Source organism: Coregonus lavaretus (genome assembly GCF_964263955.1).
Source record: "Coregonus lavaretus genome assembly, chromosome: 1".
Classification (NCBI taxonomy): Eukaryota; Metazoa; Chordata; class Actinopteri; order Salmoniformes; family Salmonidae; genus Coregonus; species Coregonus lavaretus.
Window position 1 is genome coordinate 15,732,734 of NC_139988.1, and position 17,886 is coordinate 15,750,619.

Here is a 17,886-nt window from a genome sequence, read left to right on the forward strand (position 1 = left end):
ACAGGCCTTATTCCTAAAATAAAATCCCAATTTCAGCTTCAATTTTTTTGTAAGTTGTTGAATATGCAATTTAAAAGAGAGGCCGTCATCAATTAGAATTCCAAGATATTTATATGAGGTTACAACCTCAATCTCCTTGCCCTGACAGGTAGTAACAGGTGAAAGGTTCAGAGGTCTATTTCTTGCATTAGAAAACACCATTAGTTTAGTTTTGTCAGTATTGAGGATAAGCTTCAATTGACACAAGGTATGTTGAACAGTATAAAAAGCAGTTTGCAAGTTCTGGAAAGCTTTTGTAAGAGATGAGGCACAACAGTAAATAACAGTATCATCAGCATAAAAATGAAGTTGTGCATTTTGGACATTTTTGTCTAAATCATTAATATAAATAGTGAATAAGAGAGGACCAAGTACAGAGCCCTGGGGCACACCATTCAGGACAGACAATTTAACAGACATAAGCCCATCAAATTGAGTGCACTGAGTTCTATCAGACAGATAGTTAGCAAACCATGCAACTGCATGCTCCGAAAGACCTACACTCAACAATCTCTGCCTTAGTATAGCATGATCAACTGTATCAAAAGCCTTAGAGAGATCAATAAAAAGTGAGACACAGTGCTGTTTTTTGTCAAGGGCTTCAGTGATATCATTTAAAACCTTCATGGCTGCTGTAATTGTGCTATGCTTCTTCCTGAAGCCCGATTGATACATTGATAAAATAGAGTTAGTAAATAAAAACTATTTTAGCTGTTCACTTACAAGGGTTTCAAGTATTTTCACCAGGGGTGACAGCTTTGAGATTGGCCTATAATTATTTAAAAGAGTTGGATCTCCCCCTTTTAAAAGTGGTAGGACAAATGCTGACTTCCAGATCTTTGGAATTTCATTACATTCCAGGGTTAGATTGAACAGATATGTAAGTGGTTCAGCTATGAAATCAGCTGCCAGATTTAAAAAGCAGGGATCCAAAAGATCAGGACCTGCAGGCTTTCTTTGATCTAAGGATTTCAGGGCTTTATGTACCACCTGCACTGAGAATGGCAGAAAACTAAAAGTTTGACCAGCTCTCACTGGTTCATCCACACAGGGTTGTACAGAGACAGAGGACACTGGTTCATCCACACAGGGTTGTACAGAGACAGAGGACACTGAATCAAACAGCCTACCAGATGATACAAAGTGCTCATTGAAACAATTCAGCATTTCAGTTTTGTCATATATAGCAACAGAGTCCTTCAAAACACATGACGGTAATTCATTAACATTACTGTTACCAGACATAGACTTAATAGCATTCCAAAACTTTCTAGGGTCATTCAGGTTATCAGTGGTAACAGACATAAAATATTCAGACTTGGCCTTCCTGAGAAGAAAAGAACACTTGTTTCTTAACTGCCTAAAAATAAGCCAATCAGCATCAGAACAAGATTTCCTTGCTTTAGCCCAGGCTAGATTACGGTCGTGAATAATACAAGACAGCTCAGAAGAAAACCATGGATTATCCCGCCCTTTAACCCTGAACCTGCGGAATGGTGCATGTTTGTTTACTATTTGGAAAAAACCATCATGAAAGAATATCCAGGCAGTTTCCACATCAGGGATAAGCTCAATCTTGCTCCAGTCAAAATAAAACAAATCATGAAAGAAAGCCTGCTCATTAAAACACTTCAAATTTCTCTTACGAATAAAACGTGGATTTGTCTTTGGAACCTTAGTATTTCTAACAGCAACAACAGCACAATGGTCACTTAAATCATTACAAAAAACACCAACCGCAGAATATTTATGTGGAACATTTGTCAATATCAAATCAATCAGGGTAGATTTATCAGGGCATTTAAGATTTGGGCGAGTGGGTGAATTAATCAACTGGGTAAGATTCATAGAATTACAAAACATTTTTAAATCATCAGACACCGGCTTTAACCAACACCAGTTGAGATCACCAATCAAGATCATTTCACTGTAAAGAAGTTTAGACATAAGGTGCGTCAAAGAAGAAAATGCATCACCAAGAGCAGAGGGGGGTCTATAACAGCCAATCACAGTTATAGAGAGGCCCTTTGAAACCTCAATATTCAAAGCAAGAAATTCCAACTGTTTACAAATAGTTTCAGACTTTGCCACACTTACATGGAATTTAGATTTTACATATATAGCCACACCCCCACCTTTCTTAACCCGATCTGCACGATAAACATTGTAACCACTTATACAAATATCCTTATCAAAAATAGACTTGCTGAGCCAGGTTTCCGAAAACACAATTACATCAGCATCAGTTGATTTAGCCCAAATCCTAACCCCATCAATTTTTGACAACAGGCTGCGTACATTTAAATGAAAAATACCAAAACCAGATCTTGATTTAAAATCAGAGGGGGTTTGGAGACATTGCATATCAGGGCCAGGGTTAGGTTGCACGTTACCTGATATCAACAACAGAAGAATAACTAGGCACCTCTGTTTAATAACCTTGCACGGCTTCTCTTTTTTAAGAGACCTACTGCAAGCGAATTCTACAAGTGAGTTTCCAGACAATACAAAACAGTCATTTAAAACCATTAGACTTTGGTAGTGACACAAATTCGTACTGTTCACATCATGCCACAAATGCATCGGCACTTGGACGAGTGGACCGAGTGAAAAAGAGCGAGTTCCTGCAGACAAAATGTCTAATGGACGCGAGAGTACATTGTCAGATGTACTCACCCTGCGACAATGTTCGTTTTCTCCAGAGTTCAATAAAGTCAGTGCACAAAGCAATACCACGTAAATTGTCATTTTCTCTGACCAAAAAACAAGAGGCCAACGAAGGTAAGTGGAGAGAGGGACAGCGTGTATGTGAGTCAATGTGAGTGTTTGCGCGTGTGAGTAGATTGGGTGTTGAGGGCGATAGAGAGAACGGGTTGAGCTGCCACTGACAGCCAGGCGAAGAGCAAGGAGCAGCTCGGACAAGACACTCCGCGGACTAACGAGGAACTCAGGCCAGCCAGAGATAGGGTTACTTTGGTAAACTTCAAGTAATGAAGTTCCGAGTTGAGGAGGACCCGTGATCTTTACACCAGCAAAAATAAAATAGTTTGCACTACGCAACAACGAAGTTACGCAACCATAAATAAATAGATTATTAGTAGGTTAAAATGTACTAGTCACAAACAAACGACTTGACAAACGACTTGACATGCTGCCATCTTGGAATGATGTTTTAACCAATCAGCATTTATCCAAGGGTAAATTTGGCCCATAGACTTGTCAGAATCTGGCTGAGTTTCCCTTTAGAGGGATGGAGACCTCCTAGTCTCCTTAGCAGTGGCAACCCGTTATTCAGGGTGGGTGGGATAGAGCTTTTTTTTTGGGGGGGGGGGGGGGGGGGGGTTGCCTGTTTTGCATGTTATTTTGACATTAATATGTGTCGTATATCAGTTTGCAAACAATGTAAAAAGAATATATATAAATAATTTTAATTAATAAATCTTTTTTTCTTTCTTGAGTAAGGCAGCTCCAAAATGCAGGTGTTTCAGCCTAGCTCAGTGCTTGCTGTGATGGTGGGAAAGCCAGCAGAAAATATGGAGCATAGGTGTTGGTAATGTTCTCTAGTTGCGCTGTGATTGGGTAATGTTCTCTAGTTGCGCCGTGATTGGCTCAGTGTTCTGTCACTCATGGGGACACTACATCACCGCCAGATCTAATGGTAGAGCTAAGAAATTCAAGCCCCTTGGGTGCTGCCATAGAGTTACATTAGAAGTGCCCATCCAAGAAGGCTCAAGGTAATTGGCCACAGATAAAATTACGTCAAATCACGTTATATCTACAGTAGCTTTGATTGGACTGATCATGTCAGAAAATGTCAACATCATACTTTCAAAATCTTAGCTAGCAAGCCAGCAGTCATCATCATGAATTAAGTCGACAATCTACTGGCAAATGCTTTTTAATCCTTGTCATATGAAGAGAAATAATGAAGAGAAATTATAGATAAAACGTATCGGTGCTCATCGGCCATCGGACATAAACATTACACAACAAGTTGGAAATGGCAAATTCAACAATGAGTGGTTTGGAAGGAATCAGTGGCTAACTGCAAGCATTGCAAAGCAATCACTAGCCTGCTATTCAGTGGATTTGGTGTGTGGTCCCAAGTCTGGGTTTAAGGGTCTCTTTTCCAAGTTTAAAAGAATAAATGTTCAACATTTACCATGCTGTCAATCCAGCATGACTTCTGCCACGCTCAAAACAACTGGAAACTCAGGACTGGGAAATCTGACTAGAGTGAGTTCAAGACAACTGGGAACTCGGAAGAAAACTAGCTCTGGAAAATTACGTTTTGAACGGTCATCCAACTCCGAATTGCAAGTCGGGAACTCGGCCCTCTTTCTAGAGCGCCGACCTGAAGATCACTGACGTCATCATAATTCGACCTTGTTTTTTATGCACATGTAGCCTATAGCCTGTTTTAGAGAAATGTAATGATTGAATATTGTAAGAGCTTTCATTGTCTGCTTATATGCCCCCTTTCGTTTATCCTACGGTTCTGACTTGGTGTACAGGGAGAATACTGTAAGAACGGCCCATGTTCTGAATTCTGTCGCTGAACATTTCAAAAGTGCTGAACAAATAGTTATATTGACTACGTTCATCCTAGCTCGCTCATTAATGTCTTAATTGAAATTACGGATTGCCTCTTATCCGCTCGTCGTCCCCTTATGCCATAGTTTGTACATCTCAATTGTCACTAGGAACCACATTTGTTTAAGCAAGTCAGCCATATCAGCTATGTTTTTTTTTAAAGGCAGTAAATGAGGCTGAATGAACTGTTTCGCTGCCAGACAAGGCTCCATTGATAACCAGGTGTAGCAGTGGTAAGGTGTCGGGACTCTGCTGTTAGGACAGCTTTATGTGGGCATTATTTGTCACCATTATAGTGCAATTAATGTATTGTTTGGCCCACCAAGATTTACATGCTAAAATCGCCACTGCTCCTGAGTACATTTTCTAACATACATCTCCCCTCAGAATTTAATCGAGCATCTGACGCAATAATTTAATCGAGCATCTGAAAGGAACGGGACTCTAACCCGGACGCTTATAAGAAATCCCGCTATGACCTCCGACGAACCATCAAACAGGCAAAGAGTCAATACAGGTCTAAGATTGAATCATACTACACTGGCTCTGACGCTCGTCGGATGTGGCAGGGCTTGAAAACTATTACAGACTACAAAGGGAAGCACAGCCGCGAGCTGCCCAGTGACACAAGCCTACCAGACGAGCTAAACCACTTCTATGCTCGCTTCGAGGCAAGCAACACTGAAGCATGCATGAGAGCACCAGCTGTTCCGGATGACTATGTGATCACGCTCTCCGTAGCCGATGTGAGTAAGACTTTTAAGCAGGTCAACATTCACAAGGCCGCAGGGCCAGACGGATTACCAGGACGTGTACTCCGAGCATGTGCTGACCAACTGGCAAGTGTCTTCACTGACATTTTCAACATGTCCCTGACTGAGTCTGTAATACCAACATGTTTCAAGCAGACCACCGTAGTCCCCGTGCCCAAGAACTCTAAGATAACCTGCCTAAATGACTACCGACCCATAGCACTGACGTCTGTAGCCATGAAGTGCTTTGAAAGACTGGTCATGGCTCACATCAACAGCATAATCCCAGAAACCCTAGACCCACTCCAATTTGCATACCGCCCCAACAGATCCACAGATGATGCAATCTCTATCGCACTCCACACTGCCCTTTCCCACCTGGACAAGAGGAACACCTACGTGAGAATGCTATTCATTGACTACAGCTCAGCATTCAACACCATAGTGCCCTCTAAGCTCATCACTAAGCTAAGGATCCTGGGACTAAACACCTCCCTCTGCAACTGGATCCTGGACTTCCTGACGGGCCGCCCCCAGGTGGTAAGGGTAGGTAACAACACATCTGCCACACTGATCCTCAACACGGGGGCCCCTCAGGGGTGCGTGCTCAGTCCCCTCCTGTACTCTCTGTTCACCCATGACTGCATGGCCAGACACGACTCCAACACCATCATTAAGTTTGCCGACGACACAACAGTGGTAGGCCTGATCACCGACAACGATGAGACAGCCTATAGGGAGGAGGTCAGAGATCTGGCCGTGTGGTGCCAGAACAACAACCTCTCCCTCAACGTGACCAAGACAAAGGAGATGATTGTGGACTACAGGAAAAAAAAGAGGACTGAGCACGCCCCCATTCTCATCGACGGGGCTGTAGTGGAACAGGTTGAGAGCTTCAAGTTCCTTGGTGTCCACATCACCAACGAACTATCATGGTCCAAACACACCAAGACAGTCGTGAAGAGGGCACGACAAAGCCTATTCCCCCTCAGGAGACTAAAAAGATTTGGCATGGGTCCTCAGATCCTCAAAAAATTCTACAGCTGCACCATTGAGAGCATCCTGACTGGTTGCATCACCGCCTGGTATGGCAACTGCTTGGCCTCTGACCGCAAGGCACTACAGAGGGTAGTGCGTACGGCCCAGTACATCACTGGGGCAAAGCTCCCTGCCATCCAGGACCTCTATACCAGGCGGTGTCAGAGGAAGGCCCTCAAAATTGTCAAAGACTCCAGCCACCCTAGTCATAGACTGTTCTCTCTGCTACCGCACGGCAAGCGGTACCGGAGTGCCAAGTCTAGGTCCAAAAGACTTCTCAACAGCTTCTACCCCCAAGCCATAAGACTCCTGAACAGCTAATCATGGCTACCCGGACTATTTGCACTGCCCCCCCACCCCATCCTTTTTACGCTGCTGCTACTCTGTTAAGTATTTATGCATAGTCACTTTAACTCTACCCACATGTACATATTACCTCAACTACCTCAACTAGCCGGTGCCCCCGCACATTGACTCTGCAACGGTACCCCCCTGTATATATAGCCTCCCTACTGTCACTTTATTTTACTGTATATATAGCCTCCCTACTGTCACTTTATTTTACTTCTGCTCTTTTTTTTCTCAACACTTTTTTTGTTGTTGTTTTATTCTTACTTTTTTTGTTTAAAATAAATGCACTGTTGGTTAAGGGCTGTAAGTAAGCATTTCACTGTAATGTCTGCACCTGTTGTATTCGGCGCATGTGACCAATAAAATTTGATTTGATTTGATTTGATGTGACATTTTAGTTTTGGGTGTCTGATATTACCTCTGAACATAGGGGTTGAGTTCCTGCCAACTACATTGCAGATGCATGCCAAATCTTAGAACGCCTGGATAGGTATTTCACATATCAGCTAACCACATCATATGCCATAGCAATCTGATGCCCGACTGCACAGTCAATGATGTGGCACCAAGCCATTAGCTGATGCAATGCAACGCCTGCCCATCTAGTCGGCAAGAACTCAACCGATATGAGGACACAGAGTTTCTAAACCCAGAGGCGCAACATCGTGAGACTTCCGTGAACGCTTGCAAACAGACCAAGCAGACCAGGCCGGGGTTTGGGGTTTGAGAAGGCTGAGGTGAAAAATGATTCTTTAGTTGTTAATTTTCTCAAAATCTAATGGCAGAACCTAAATTCGAGCCAATGTCTTAAGTAGTTGAACATGTTATTACTCCAACTCCAACCTCGTGAAAGTGACAACCTGATACATTTTCATTTTATATCGAAGGAATGCCTTTGATTTGACGGCCGCACATGCGCAATTTTGGCACGAGACGCCCGTTAGACCCGATGACATGTTTCTGGCACGAGTTTAGCTAGCCAACGTCGCCATGACATCGCCTACATGTGTGATTGGGGATTTCTACTGGAGAAGCAGTTTCTGCCTATCTTGATCCTGTAGGATCTTTGATAAAGATATTGGACAGTAAATGAGTAGCTAGCTACAGGATGTGATGTCATTAATCAGAATGACGTCGTTATCAAAGTCCCATTTCGTCTTTTGATTCAAAATAAATTAATAACAGTTTAATTATCTTTTTTGATAAATAAATAAAAATAATAAATACATGCCCTACCCACCATGCAAGACAAGATTATCATTATTCAATGAATTAAGGTCATATTTGATCCCAAAATTCTGATCTGAATTAATTAATGCACTGAATATTTTATATTGATCAAATAGATATATGATTGTTAAAGGCATCAAATTGATGTAATACGTTTTTCAAAACACAAAGCCCATTGGTCAAAACAGCATTAAAGTGAATTTTTGGCCTCTGTGATTGGTGCATTGACACACACCCTCGATAAACCTCATGTCACAGATGAAAGGAGAAACCTTATAATAAATAATATTTGATACGTAGCCTACAGTCCCACCCAAGCATAGAGAAACAAACATGGCTGATACAGAGGAAGCCGAGGAATCTTCTTCAGGAATTTTGCAAGAAATGTTCACTTCCCCGTTGAATTTGAGTCTGCTTGGCCTCTTCATATTTATTTTGCTCAGAATCTTCTGCGGAGACAAGCCTGCAGATATGGGCGAGGTTGAGGAACCTCTGCCTAAACTCAAGAACAGAGATTTCACTTTAGCGGAGCTGCAACCGTACGATGGGCTTCAAAATCGAAGAATTCTCATGGCTGTCAATTCAAAGGTGTTTGACGTAACCACAGGAAGGAAATTATACGGGCCAGGTAAAAGAAGTTGTAGGCTATTTACATTTGTTATTTCTGTTCAAAATAATGGTTGGCGCAACTGTAGCCAAGTGGCTTGCTAAGTAAACTTAATACATACGTTTGTTACTTTGTGTCTATTGAGTATGCGTATAACTAGTACGACCATTCTAAAACGTCACACCCCCTTCTTCATAAATCATTGCCAGCGATGTAATTTCACAACACGCGAGCTGTGTGACCGCTGGCGGGCGTAGTTCATCCCGATATCGTTGTTCCGGGTAATCAGAAACCTAACAACAGAGCGCTCTGGCGGAGATGCGGTTACACAAGCTGTAACTGGAGTGTTCAACCGAGTTGGCATGTTGTAACCTCTAACCGATTTGATTAATCTTGCCCTAGGCTATTACGCAAACTCTCCCGAGGATCACCCTCGCTGAAAATATGTAGGAATTGAATATATTCTCAGTTCGGAAATAGGGTATACTATTTATCTTATTGCTGTGCCTTGCTTTTGAGGTGTGCCTCAGTTCCTGTCATGTCAATTCAGAACAAATAGCTTGACATAGACAGGTGAATGCCTTGCACAAGGTTTAATGTTCAATTCAGCCAGACCAGATGGTTGCACAAAGTAAGGCTTGTTGAGGCCTATTGAAGAGCAATAATAGGCCTACTGGCTGAGACTCATTCCAAGGATTCAGACTATCCTATCCTTCAGTCTCAACATCGAGAATAGAGGGCTTGTTGTTGGGGGCTATCTTTGAAGCCATCTGATCTTAGAATGGAGTACGGTATGTCTGTTGGAGGGCATCATGTGGAAGTTTAACTATATTTTCACCATGTTTAAGAAACAGTGCATACTTGTTTCATTAAAGGGGCAATCTGCAGTTGCTACAGTTGAAGTCGGAAATGTACATACACCTTAGCCGAATACATTAAACTCAGTTTTTCACAATTCCTGACATTTAATCCTAGTACAAATTCCCTGTTTTAGGTCAGTTTGGATCACCACTTTATTTTAAGAATGTGAAATGTCAGAATAATAGTAGAGTGATTTATTTAACCTTTTATTTCTTTCATCACATTCCCAGTGGGTCAGAAGTTTACATACACTCAAATAGTATTTGGTAGCATTGCCTTTAAATTGTTTAACTTGGGTCAAACGGTTCGGGTAGCCTTCCACAAGCCGCCCACAATAAGTTGGGTGAATTTTGGCCAATTCCTCCTGACAGAGCTGGTGTAACTGAGTCAGGTTTGTAGGCCTCCTTGCTCACACATACTTTTTCAGTTCTGGCCACAAATGTTCTATATGATTGAGTTCAGGGCTTTGTGATGGCCACTCCAATACCTTGACTTTGTTGTCCTTAAGCCATTTTGCCACAACTTTGGAAGTATGCTTGGGGTCATTGTCCATTTGGAAGACCGATATGCGACCGGAAGACCGATTTATAACTTCCTGACTGATGTCTTGAGATGTTGCTTCAATATATCCACATAATTTTCCTTCCTCATGATGCCATCTATTTTGTGAAGTGCACCAGTCTCTCCTGCAGCAAAGCACCCCCAAAGCATGATGCTGCCACCCACGTGCTTCACGGTTGGGATGGTGTTCTTAGGCTTGCAAGCGTCCCCCTTTTTCCTCCAAACATAATGATGGTCATTATGGCCAAAGAGTTCTATTTTTGTTTCATCAGACCAGAGGACATTTCTCCAAAAAGTACAATCTTTGTCCCCATGGGCAGTTGCAAACCGTAGTCTTGCTTTTTTATGGTTGTTTTGGAGCAGTGGCTTCTTCCTTGCTGAGCGGCCTTTCAGGTTATGTCGATATAGGACTCATTTGACTGTGGATATAGATACTTTTGTACCTGTTTCCTCCAGCATCTTCACAAGGTCCTTTGCTGTTGTTCTGGGATTGATTTGCATTTTTCGCACTAAAGTACGTTCTTCTCTAGGAGACAGAACGCGTCTCCTTCATTTAAAAAATGTTTTAGTCATTTAGCAGACACTCTTATCCAGAGCGACTTACAGGAGCAATTAGGGTTAAGTGCCTTGCTCAAGGGCACATCGACAGATTTTTCACCTAGTCGGCTCGGGGATTAGAACCAGCGACCTTTCGGTTACTGGCACAACGCTCTTAACCACTAAGCTCCTTTCTGAGCGGTATGACGGTTGCGTGGTCCCATGGTGTTTATACTTGCGTACTATTGTTTGTACAGATGAACGTGGTACCTTCAGGCGTTTGGAAATTGCTCCCAAGGATGAACCAGACTTGTGGAGGTCTACCATTTTTTTTCTGAGGTCTTGGCTGATTTCTTTTTATTATCCCATGATGTCAAGCAAAGAGGCACTGAGTTTGAAGGTAGGCCTCGAAATACATCCACCGGGACACCTCCAATTGACTCAAATGATGTCAATTAGCCTATCAGAAGCTTCTAAAGCCATGACATAATTTTCTGGAATTTTCCAAGCTGTTTAAAGGCACAGTCAACTTAGTGTATGTAAACTTCTGACCCACTGAAATTGTGATACAGTGAATTATAAGTGAAATAATCTGTCTGTAAACAATTGTTGGAAAAATGACATGTCATGCACAAAGTAGATGTCCTAACCGACATGCCAAAACTATAGTTTGTTAACAAGAACTTTGTGGAGTGGTTGAAAAACAAGTGTTAATGACTCCAACCTAAGTGTATGTAAACTTCTGACTTCAACTGTACGCCCATTTTTAAAACTTTTAAATTCATTATATAAATCCATTGATTGAGATACAAGTTTGATTCTTGAAGAATATAACTTATAAATGCCTCATGAGTTTAGTTCAACTGTTTTACCCATCAGAACCCCTAATATAAGCTTGTTTTATTCCAATGTTTGGAATACAAAGTAAATAAACAATATAGCCTGAAAACATGGTTAAAACAGTTTGATATAGTTTTAATATCATGGATGGTCAATCCTTCCATCCATAGCTCTGTCTATGAATTTGAGTATGGTTACATTTCTCCAGCCCCATCCTTCAGCTTTTTACCAAAACAGGGGCGGGGCGTATGATTTTGTTTTCAACGGTTGATTGCTGCTTTAAATGGCAGTCTTCAGCAAATCTATAAACCTTGACAAATAGTTTGTCTATTCACAATCACGTTTTAAATCAAAGTCTTTGTCTGTGTGTGTTGTTCTCCAGTGGGTCCATATGGATTGTTGGCTGGTAAAGATGCCTCCAGGGGCCTGGCCACTTTCTGTCTGGAGAAGGAGGCCCTGAAAGACACCCACGATGACCTCTCGGACCTCAACGCCATGCAACAGGAGAGCCTCAACGAATGGGAGACCCAGTTCACCCGTGAGTTGATGGACGAGTTGATAGAAGTTGCTACAAAACACTTGTTTAACGGTCAGATACTGTATTTTCTACCTCAAGCGAAATGGACCTCTTGCAGTCAACATCACATGCACACACTCCACTCAACAGAATATATTGTAAGCTGTTGATGCACCTTGTGGTGGTCCAGTCTGTTGATGCTTTAGCCAACACCTCTTTTGTGTGTTGTTTTACTTGACTAAGATAGAAGAGGTAGCTACAGCACATTCAGTATGGCACCATACTTGGGCATAACGTCGTAAACACTACTTTGCATCAAATTAACACTTTCAACGCAGACTGTCATTACATTGAGTAGTGCTGTGAATTGAAACCCACACATGGGAGGCAGTCTTTGTAGGCTAAGGCTATTCTCCACCCAGTGATTACAATGTCCTAGAGCTCGGCTATGGTGTCGTGTCTAGCTAATGTCTCTCAGGAACTCAATGTTATTTTCTACTTCTTCCTGCCTTTTACAGAAAAGTATGACTATGTTGGCAAACTTCTGAAACCTGGAGAGGAACCCTCTGAGTACACTGATGACGAGGAGGTCAAGGACAAAAAGAAGGACTAGAACTCACAAGTGCACACGGGAAATTCAGATGCCTTAATTTTTTCTGATAATGTGATGCATATTGCCTTGTGCTGCGGCCATTGATCTAAATGCTTTCTCCTGGATGGCTTTTGTATTATATCATTGTCATGGACCATCACCTCTTATGCTAAATTAATATGCCACAGACCTTAAAGCGGCAATCAGCAGGTAAAACAATAACAAAGCATTATCGAGCCCCTGTTTAGGTACAAAAAAACTATGGATGCAGGGACTGACAATCCATGATATAAAATGATAGTTTTAACCATGTTTTGAGGCTAAATAGGGTTTGTTTACTTTTACTTTATTTACAAACATTGGAGTAAAACAAGCTTATATGTCGGGTTCTGATGGGTACGACAGTTGAACTAAACTCATGAGGCATTTATAAGTTATATTCGTCAAGAATCAAGGGGTTAATATCATTCATTTATAAGTCCAAAGGTGGATGTAGCAACTGCAGATTGCCCCTTTAATTTACCAAAATGCACCAGATTTTAGGTTCAGGTTCCAATAAATTTGTAAGACTGTAGTGTCTTTGTAAAAGCACCATACAGGTAGTATACACCTTTATTTTATTTCTATACATTTGTCTTGTTTTGTGTATGGTGATGTTTTGTATGTGATCTTGCCTGATTGTGTCTATATTTTATTGTTCATTTTAAAAGCAAACATATTGGGCTGCCTATCAGACAATCTTTTGTGTATAAAACAATTAGGTGACTGTAATACCACAGAGGGGAACCATCAGACCAGGCCACCTAATGATGGCTGCCGGTGTGGCCATGAGGTGGGGGTTAAAGATGGCGGACTGAAAAAAATGAGAAAAGTGGAATGTTTTGAGTGAATATGGAGTGGTGGATCACACAGAACTTTCTTTTGGAAGAGCTACAGAAGGAAATTGAACGTGATCAGAGTGAGGATGAATTAACTGCAGTGGCAGGTGCGGTGAAGACCGCAGAGTTTGAGCCTCATCATGATAATAAAGATGATTCTAGCCCAGCGGGAGTGAGATTTTTGGAGAGAACGTTTCCTTGCCTTCTGGCAGATCCATATGTTGTGTCAGGTTGGGTGGAGAAGAGGTTGGGGAATGTAAGGTCGGTGAAGGTGACTCGACGTGGAATCGTGTTTATTTTTTGAGTTTCTGTCGTCCAGAGGGAGTGTGCTCTCCGCACCATGCAACTGGGGACAAGAACTGTGACTTACTTTCCTCTCCGGAGCAGGGCGCCGTTGAAAGGAGTGATAACTGGAGTGGCGTTAAGTGTTGAGGAGGATCAAATGAAGTTGAAGATTCCCGGTGTCGGTGTCGCAGACCAGGTGAAGAGTGGTGAAACCGAGAAGACACTGTCTGTACTACTGAGTTTGATGCAGAGTTTTTACCAAATAATGTCAAGTAATGATGTCAGTAATCCCACGAGAGCTTTTGTCCCAAACCCATTACATTGTTTTAGGTGTCAAGCTTATAGTCATGTGGCAGCAGTGTGTAGGAGGGAGATTCCTAGATGTGAGAAGTGTGCAGGAGGACATGAGACAGAGGAATGTGCATTTTCGGTGGAAAAAGTTGTGTGTGTAAACTGTAGGGGTACCCATGGTCCTGGAGATCAGAGGTGTCCGGTGAGAGAGGCAGGTTGAAGTTGCCAGCATCAGAGAAGTGCAGAAGGTGTCATATGCTGAGGCAGTGAAGAGAGTAGTAGAGGAAGATGGGTCCATGGTGAGGGATCCTAAGAGAATCCCTGTGAGTAGGCCGAGGTCAATAGAGAGTGATAGGAATAATGTGCTTCAGTAAGGTTGTTTTTTTGGCGTTCACGGCCTTGGTTGTCAACTTTACCACAGGAATGGAACGTAAATCACAGAGGATAGATGTTGTGGTGGCAGCTGCAGAGACGTACTTGGGTGTACAAGATTTTACTGCAGAAGAGTTACAAGGTGTTTTGAACAATAGTGTCCCATCCTCCCAGGCTGCTGGCCTTGTTTAGGATCAGATGGGGCCAAAGTAGTGGAATAGTGGTGTAGCTTTTAATGCGTGTAGGGTTAGTTGGTAGGGCAAATTTGTTCACAAAGTGTAATGAATTCATACTACAGAATAGTAGGCTGATGCACAGCCAATACAGTAGGTGGCTGCATGCACCTATAACATTTGTTTGCGGACCACCATAATACCAAAGAAGAAGAAGAAGGCCGAGGTCAGAAACATGACGGAAGCGCTGTTTGAGTTGGATGGCGTGTTGAGTAAAGTTGATGGAAATGAGTGTAAAACTGTCCCATTGAAAAATGGCGCAAAACGGGCCAAAGTTGTTAATGAAGATAGGCCTCGGTTTAATAATGCCTTGTTCCTTGTTGGAGTACTTTTCATAGATAAATATGTGTTTTTGGGAGATCCATTTGCAGTCAAGGAGATGGTGGTTAATCAAAGTGACCAGGAGTGGTATGGTGTGACCAGGAGTGGTATGGTGTGACCAGGAGTGGTATGGTGTGACCAGGAGTGGTATGGTGTGACCGGGAGTGGTATGGTGTGACCGGGAGTGGTATGGTGTGACCGGGAGTGGTATGGTGTGACCAGGAGTGGTATGGTGTGACCAGGAGTGGTATGGTGTGACCAGGAGTGGTATGGTGTGACCAGGAGTGGTATGGAATTATCAGAGTATGAAGTAGAAAGCTTTGATTTTCTGAACAGGGCACCAGTAAAAGGTGTCATCTCTGGTGTCGCGGTGGAAATTGAGGCTGAAAATCTAAAGCACCACGTACCAGGAGTAGTGGATGCAAGTCCATTGAACCGTATGGTGAATGGAAGAAACAGTGGCGACCCGTAATTTCTTGCCTGTTTTGCATGTTATTTTGGCATTAATACGTGTCACATATCAGTTTGCAAACAATGTAAAAAATTAAAATCCTTGTCATATGAAGAGAAATTATAGATAAAACTTATCGGTGCTCATTGGACATAAACATTACACAACAAGTTGGAAATCGCAAATTCAACAATGAGTGGTTTGAAAGGAATCAGTGGCTAGCGGCAAGTGTTGCAAAGCAATCACTATTTTTGCTTCCCCTGCTATTCGGTGGAAAGGGTGTGTGGTCCAAGTCTGGGTTTAAGGGTCTCTTTTCATAGCTTAAAAGGATAAACATTCACACGCAACACCATGGGCCAGAAAAGGTTGAATACATTGTCCATACTGTCAATCCAGCATGACTTCTGCCGGGTTCAAAACAACTGGGAACTCAGAACTGGGAAATCTCAGACTTCAGTGAGTTCAAGACAACTGGGAACTCGGAAAAAAACGATCTCCGACAGGGAAAGTACGTTTTGAACGGTCATCCAACTCGGAATTCCAAGTCGGGAACACAGGCCTCTTTCTAGAGCTCTGACCTGAAGATCACTGGCGTCATGATTCGACCTTGTTTTTCTGAGTTCCCAGTTGTCTTGAAAGCACCTTATAAATACAGAGAATGCCAGACTTTGATGACAAAGTTTCATTACCAAATTTGCCCACAAGAAGGAATGCGAGGCACCACCTTCCTGTTCAAGTGAGCACAGCACAACGGTGAGTCCAAAAATGTATTGTATGCTGCTGCATAAATGATGTAATATGCCAGGGAGATATGTATACTGTAGCTAAGAAAGCAATACTAAGTGTATGTTGTGTAGTAAGCTGTTAGTAGCCAATGTGTCTCACCCTAATAATTTGGTCCCTTTCCCCCTCATAACTTAGCCTACTGTTCTGACTTGGTGGTGTACATGTAGCGTATAGCCTGTTTTAGAGAAATGTCATCATTGAATATTGTAAGAGCTTTCATTGTCTGCTTATATGCCCCCTTTATTTATCCTACGGTTCTGACTTGGTGTATAGGGAGAACACTGTAAGAACTGCCCATGTTCTGAAGTCTGTCGCTGTACATTTCAAAAGTGCTGAACACAGTTTTTGTATTTTTGCCAAGGCAGCAGCTACTCTTCCTGGGGTCCTGCAACATTAAGGCAGCCATATACAATTTAAAATATGACATGACATTATATTTCATAACATTTAACCCAATACATTTAGTGTGTTCCCTCAGGCCACTACTCCACTATCACATATTTACAATACAACATCCATGTGTATGTGTGTGTCAGTTACCTGATGTGCAATAGAGTTCCATGTAATCATGGCTCTATGTAGTACTGTGCGCCTCCCATAGTCCGTTCTGGACTTGGGGACTGTGAAGAGACCTCTGGTGGCATGTCTTGTGGGGTATGGATGGGTGTCCGAGCTGTGTGCCAGTATTCCAAACAGACAGCTCGGTAATTCAGCTCGTCGACACCTCTCACAAAAACAAGCAGTGATTAAGTCAATCTCTCTTCCACTCTGAGCCAGGAGAGATTGACATGCATGTCATCAATTTTCCCAAGTCCCTCTTTGTGGCACCTGACCACACTACTGAACAGTAGTCTAGGTGTGACAAAACTAGGGCCTGTAGGACCTGCCTTGTTGATAGTGTTGTTAAGAAGGCAGAGCAGTGCTTAATTATGGACATACTTCTCCCCATCTTAGCTACTGTTGTATCAATATGCTTTGACCATGAGAGTCTACAATCCAGGGTTACTCCAAGCAGTTTAGTCACCTCAACTTGCTCAATTTCCACATTATTCATTACGAGATGTAGTTGAGGTTTAGGGTTTAGTGAATGATTTGACCCAAATACAATGCTTTTAGTTTTGGAAATATTCAGGACTAACTTATTCCTTGCCACCCATTCCGAAACTAACTGCAACTCTTTAAGTGTTGCAGTTATTTCAGTTGCTGTAGTAGCTGACGTGTATAGTGTTGAGTCATCCGCATACATAGACACACTGGCTTTACTCAAAGCCAGTGGCATGTCGTTAGTAAAGATGGAAAAAAGCAAGGGGCCTAGACAGCTGCCCTGGGGAATTCCTGATTCTACCTGGATTATGTTTGAGAGTCTTCCATTAAAGAACACCCTCTGTGTTCTGTTAGACAAGTAACTCTTTATCCACATTATAGCAGGGGGTGTAAAGCCATAACACATACGTTTTTCCAGCAGCAGACTATGATCGATAATGTCAAAAGCCGCACTGAAGTCTAACAAAACAGCCCCTACAATCTTTTTATCATCAATTTCTCTCAGCCAATCATCAGTCATTTGTGTAAGAGCTGTGCTTGTTGAATGTCCTTTTCTATAAGCATGCTGAAAGTTTGTTGTCAATTTGTTTACAGTAAAATAGCATTGTATCTGGTCAAACACAATTTTTTACAATAGTTTACTAAGGGTTGGTAACAGACTGATTGGTCGGCTGTTTGAGCCAGTAAAGGGGGCTTTACTATTCTTA

At 42.2% G+C, this 17,886-nt stretch overlaps 1 protein-coding gene across 1 annotated transcript; it reads left to right on the forward strand.

Moving 5' to 3' along the window:
- Positions 1-8,224: 8,224 nt before the first annotated feature.
- Positions 8,225-13,246, forward strand: LOC311101286 (membrane-associated progesterone receptor component 1-like). The gene is made up of 3 exons (XM_084142415.1): positions 8,225-8,631; positions 11,792-11,947; positions 12,445-13,246. Exons 1-3 carry the CDS (start codon positions 8,337-8,339, stop codon positions 12,537-12,539), a joined length of 546 nt encoding a protein of 181 aa, XP_083998541.1. The 5' UTR covers positions 8,225-8,336; the 3' UTR covers positions 12,540-13,246.
- The last annotated feature ends 4,640 nt before the right edge of the window (positions 13,247-17,886 follow it).

Coding starts and splice junctions, on each gene's coding strand:
- LOC311101286 (XM_084142415.1), top strand. CDS start 8,337: ATGGCTGATACAGAGGAAGCCGAGGAATCTTCTTCAGGAATTTTGCAA. Junction 8,632..11,791: donor AAGGAAATTATACGGGCCAG/GTAAAAGAAGTT, acceptor GTTGTTCTCCAG/TGGGTCCATATGGATTGTTG. Junction 11,948..12,444: donor ATGGGAGACCCAGTTCACCC/GTGAGTTGATGG, acceptor TGCCTTTTACAG/AAAAGTATGACTATGTTGGC.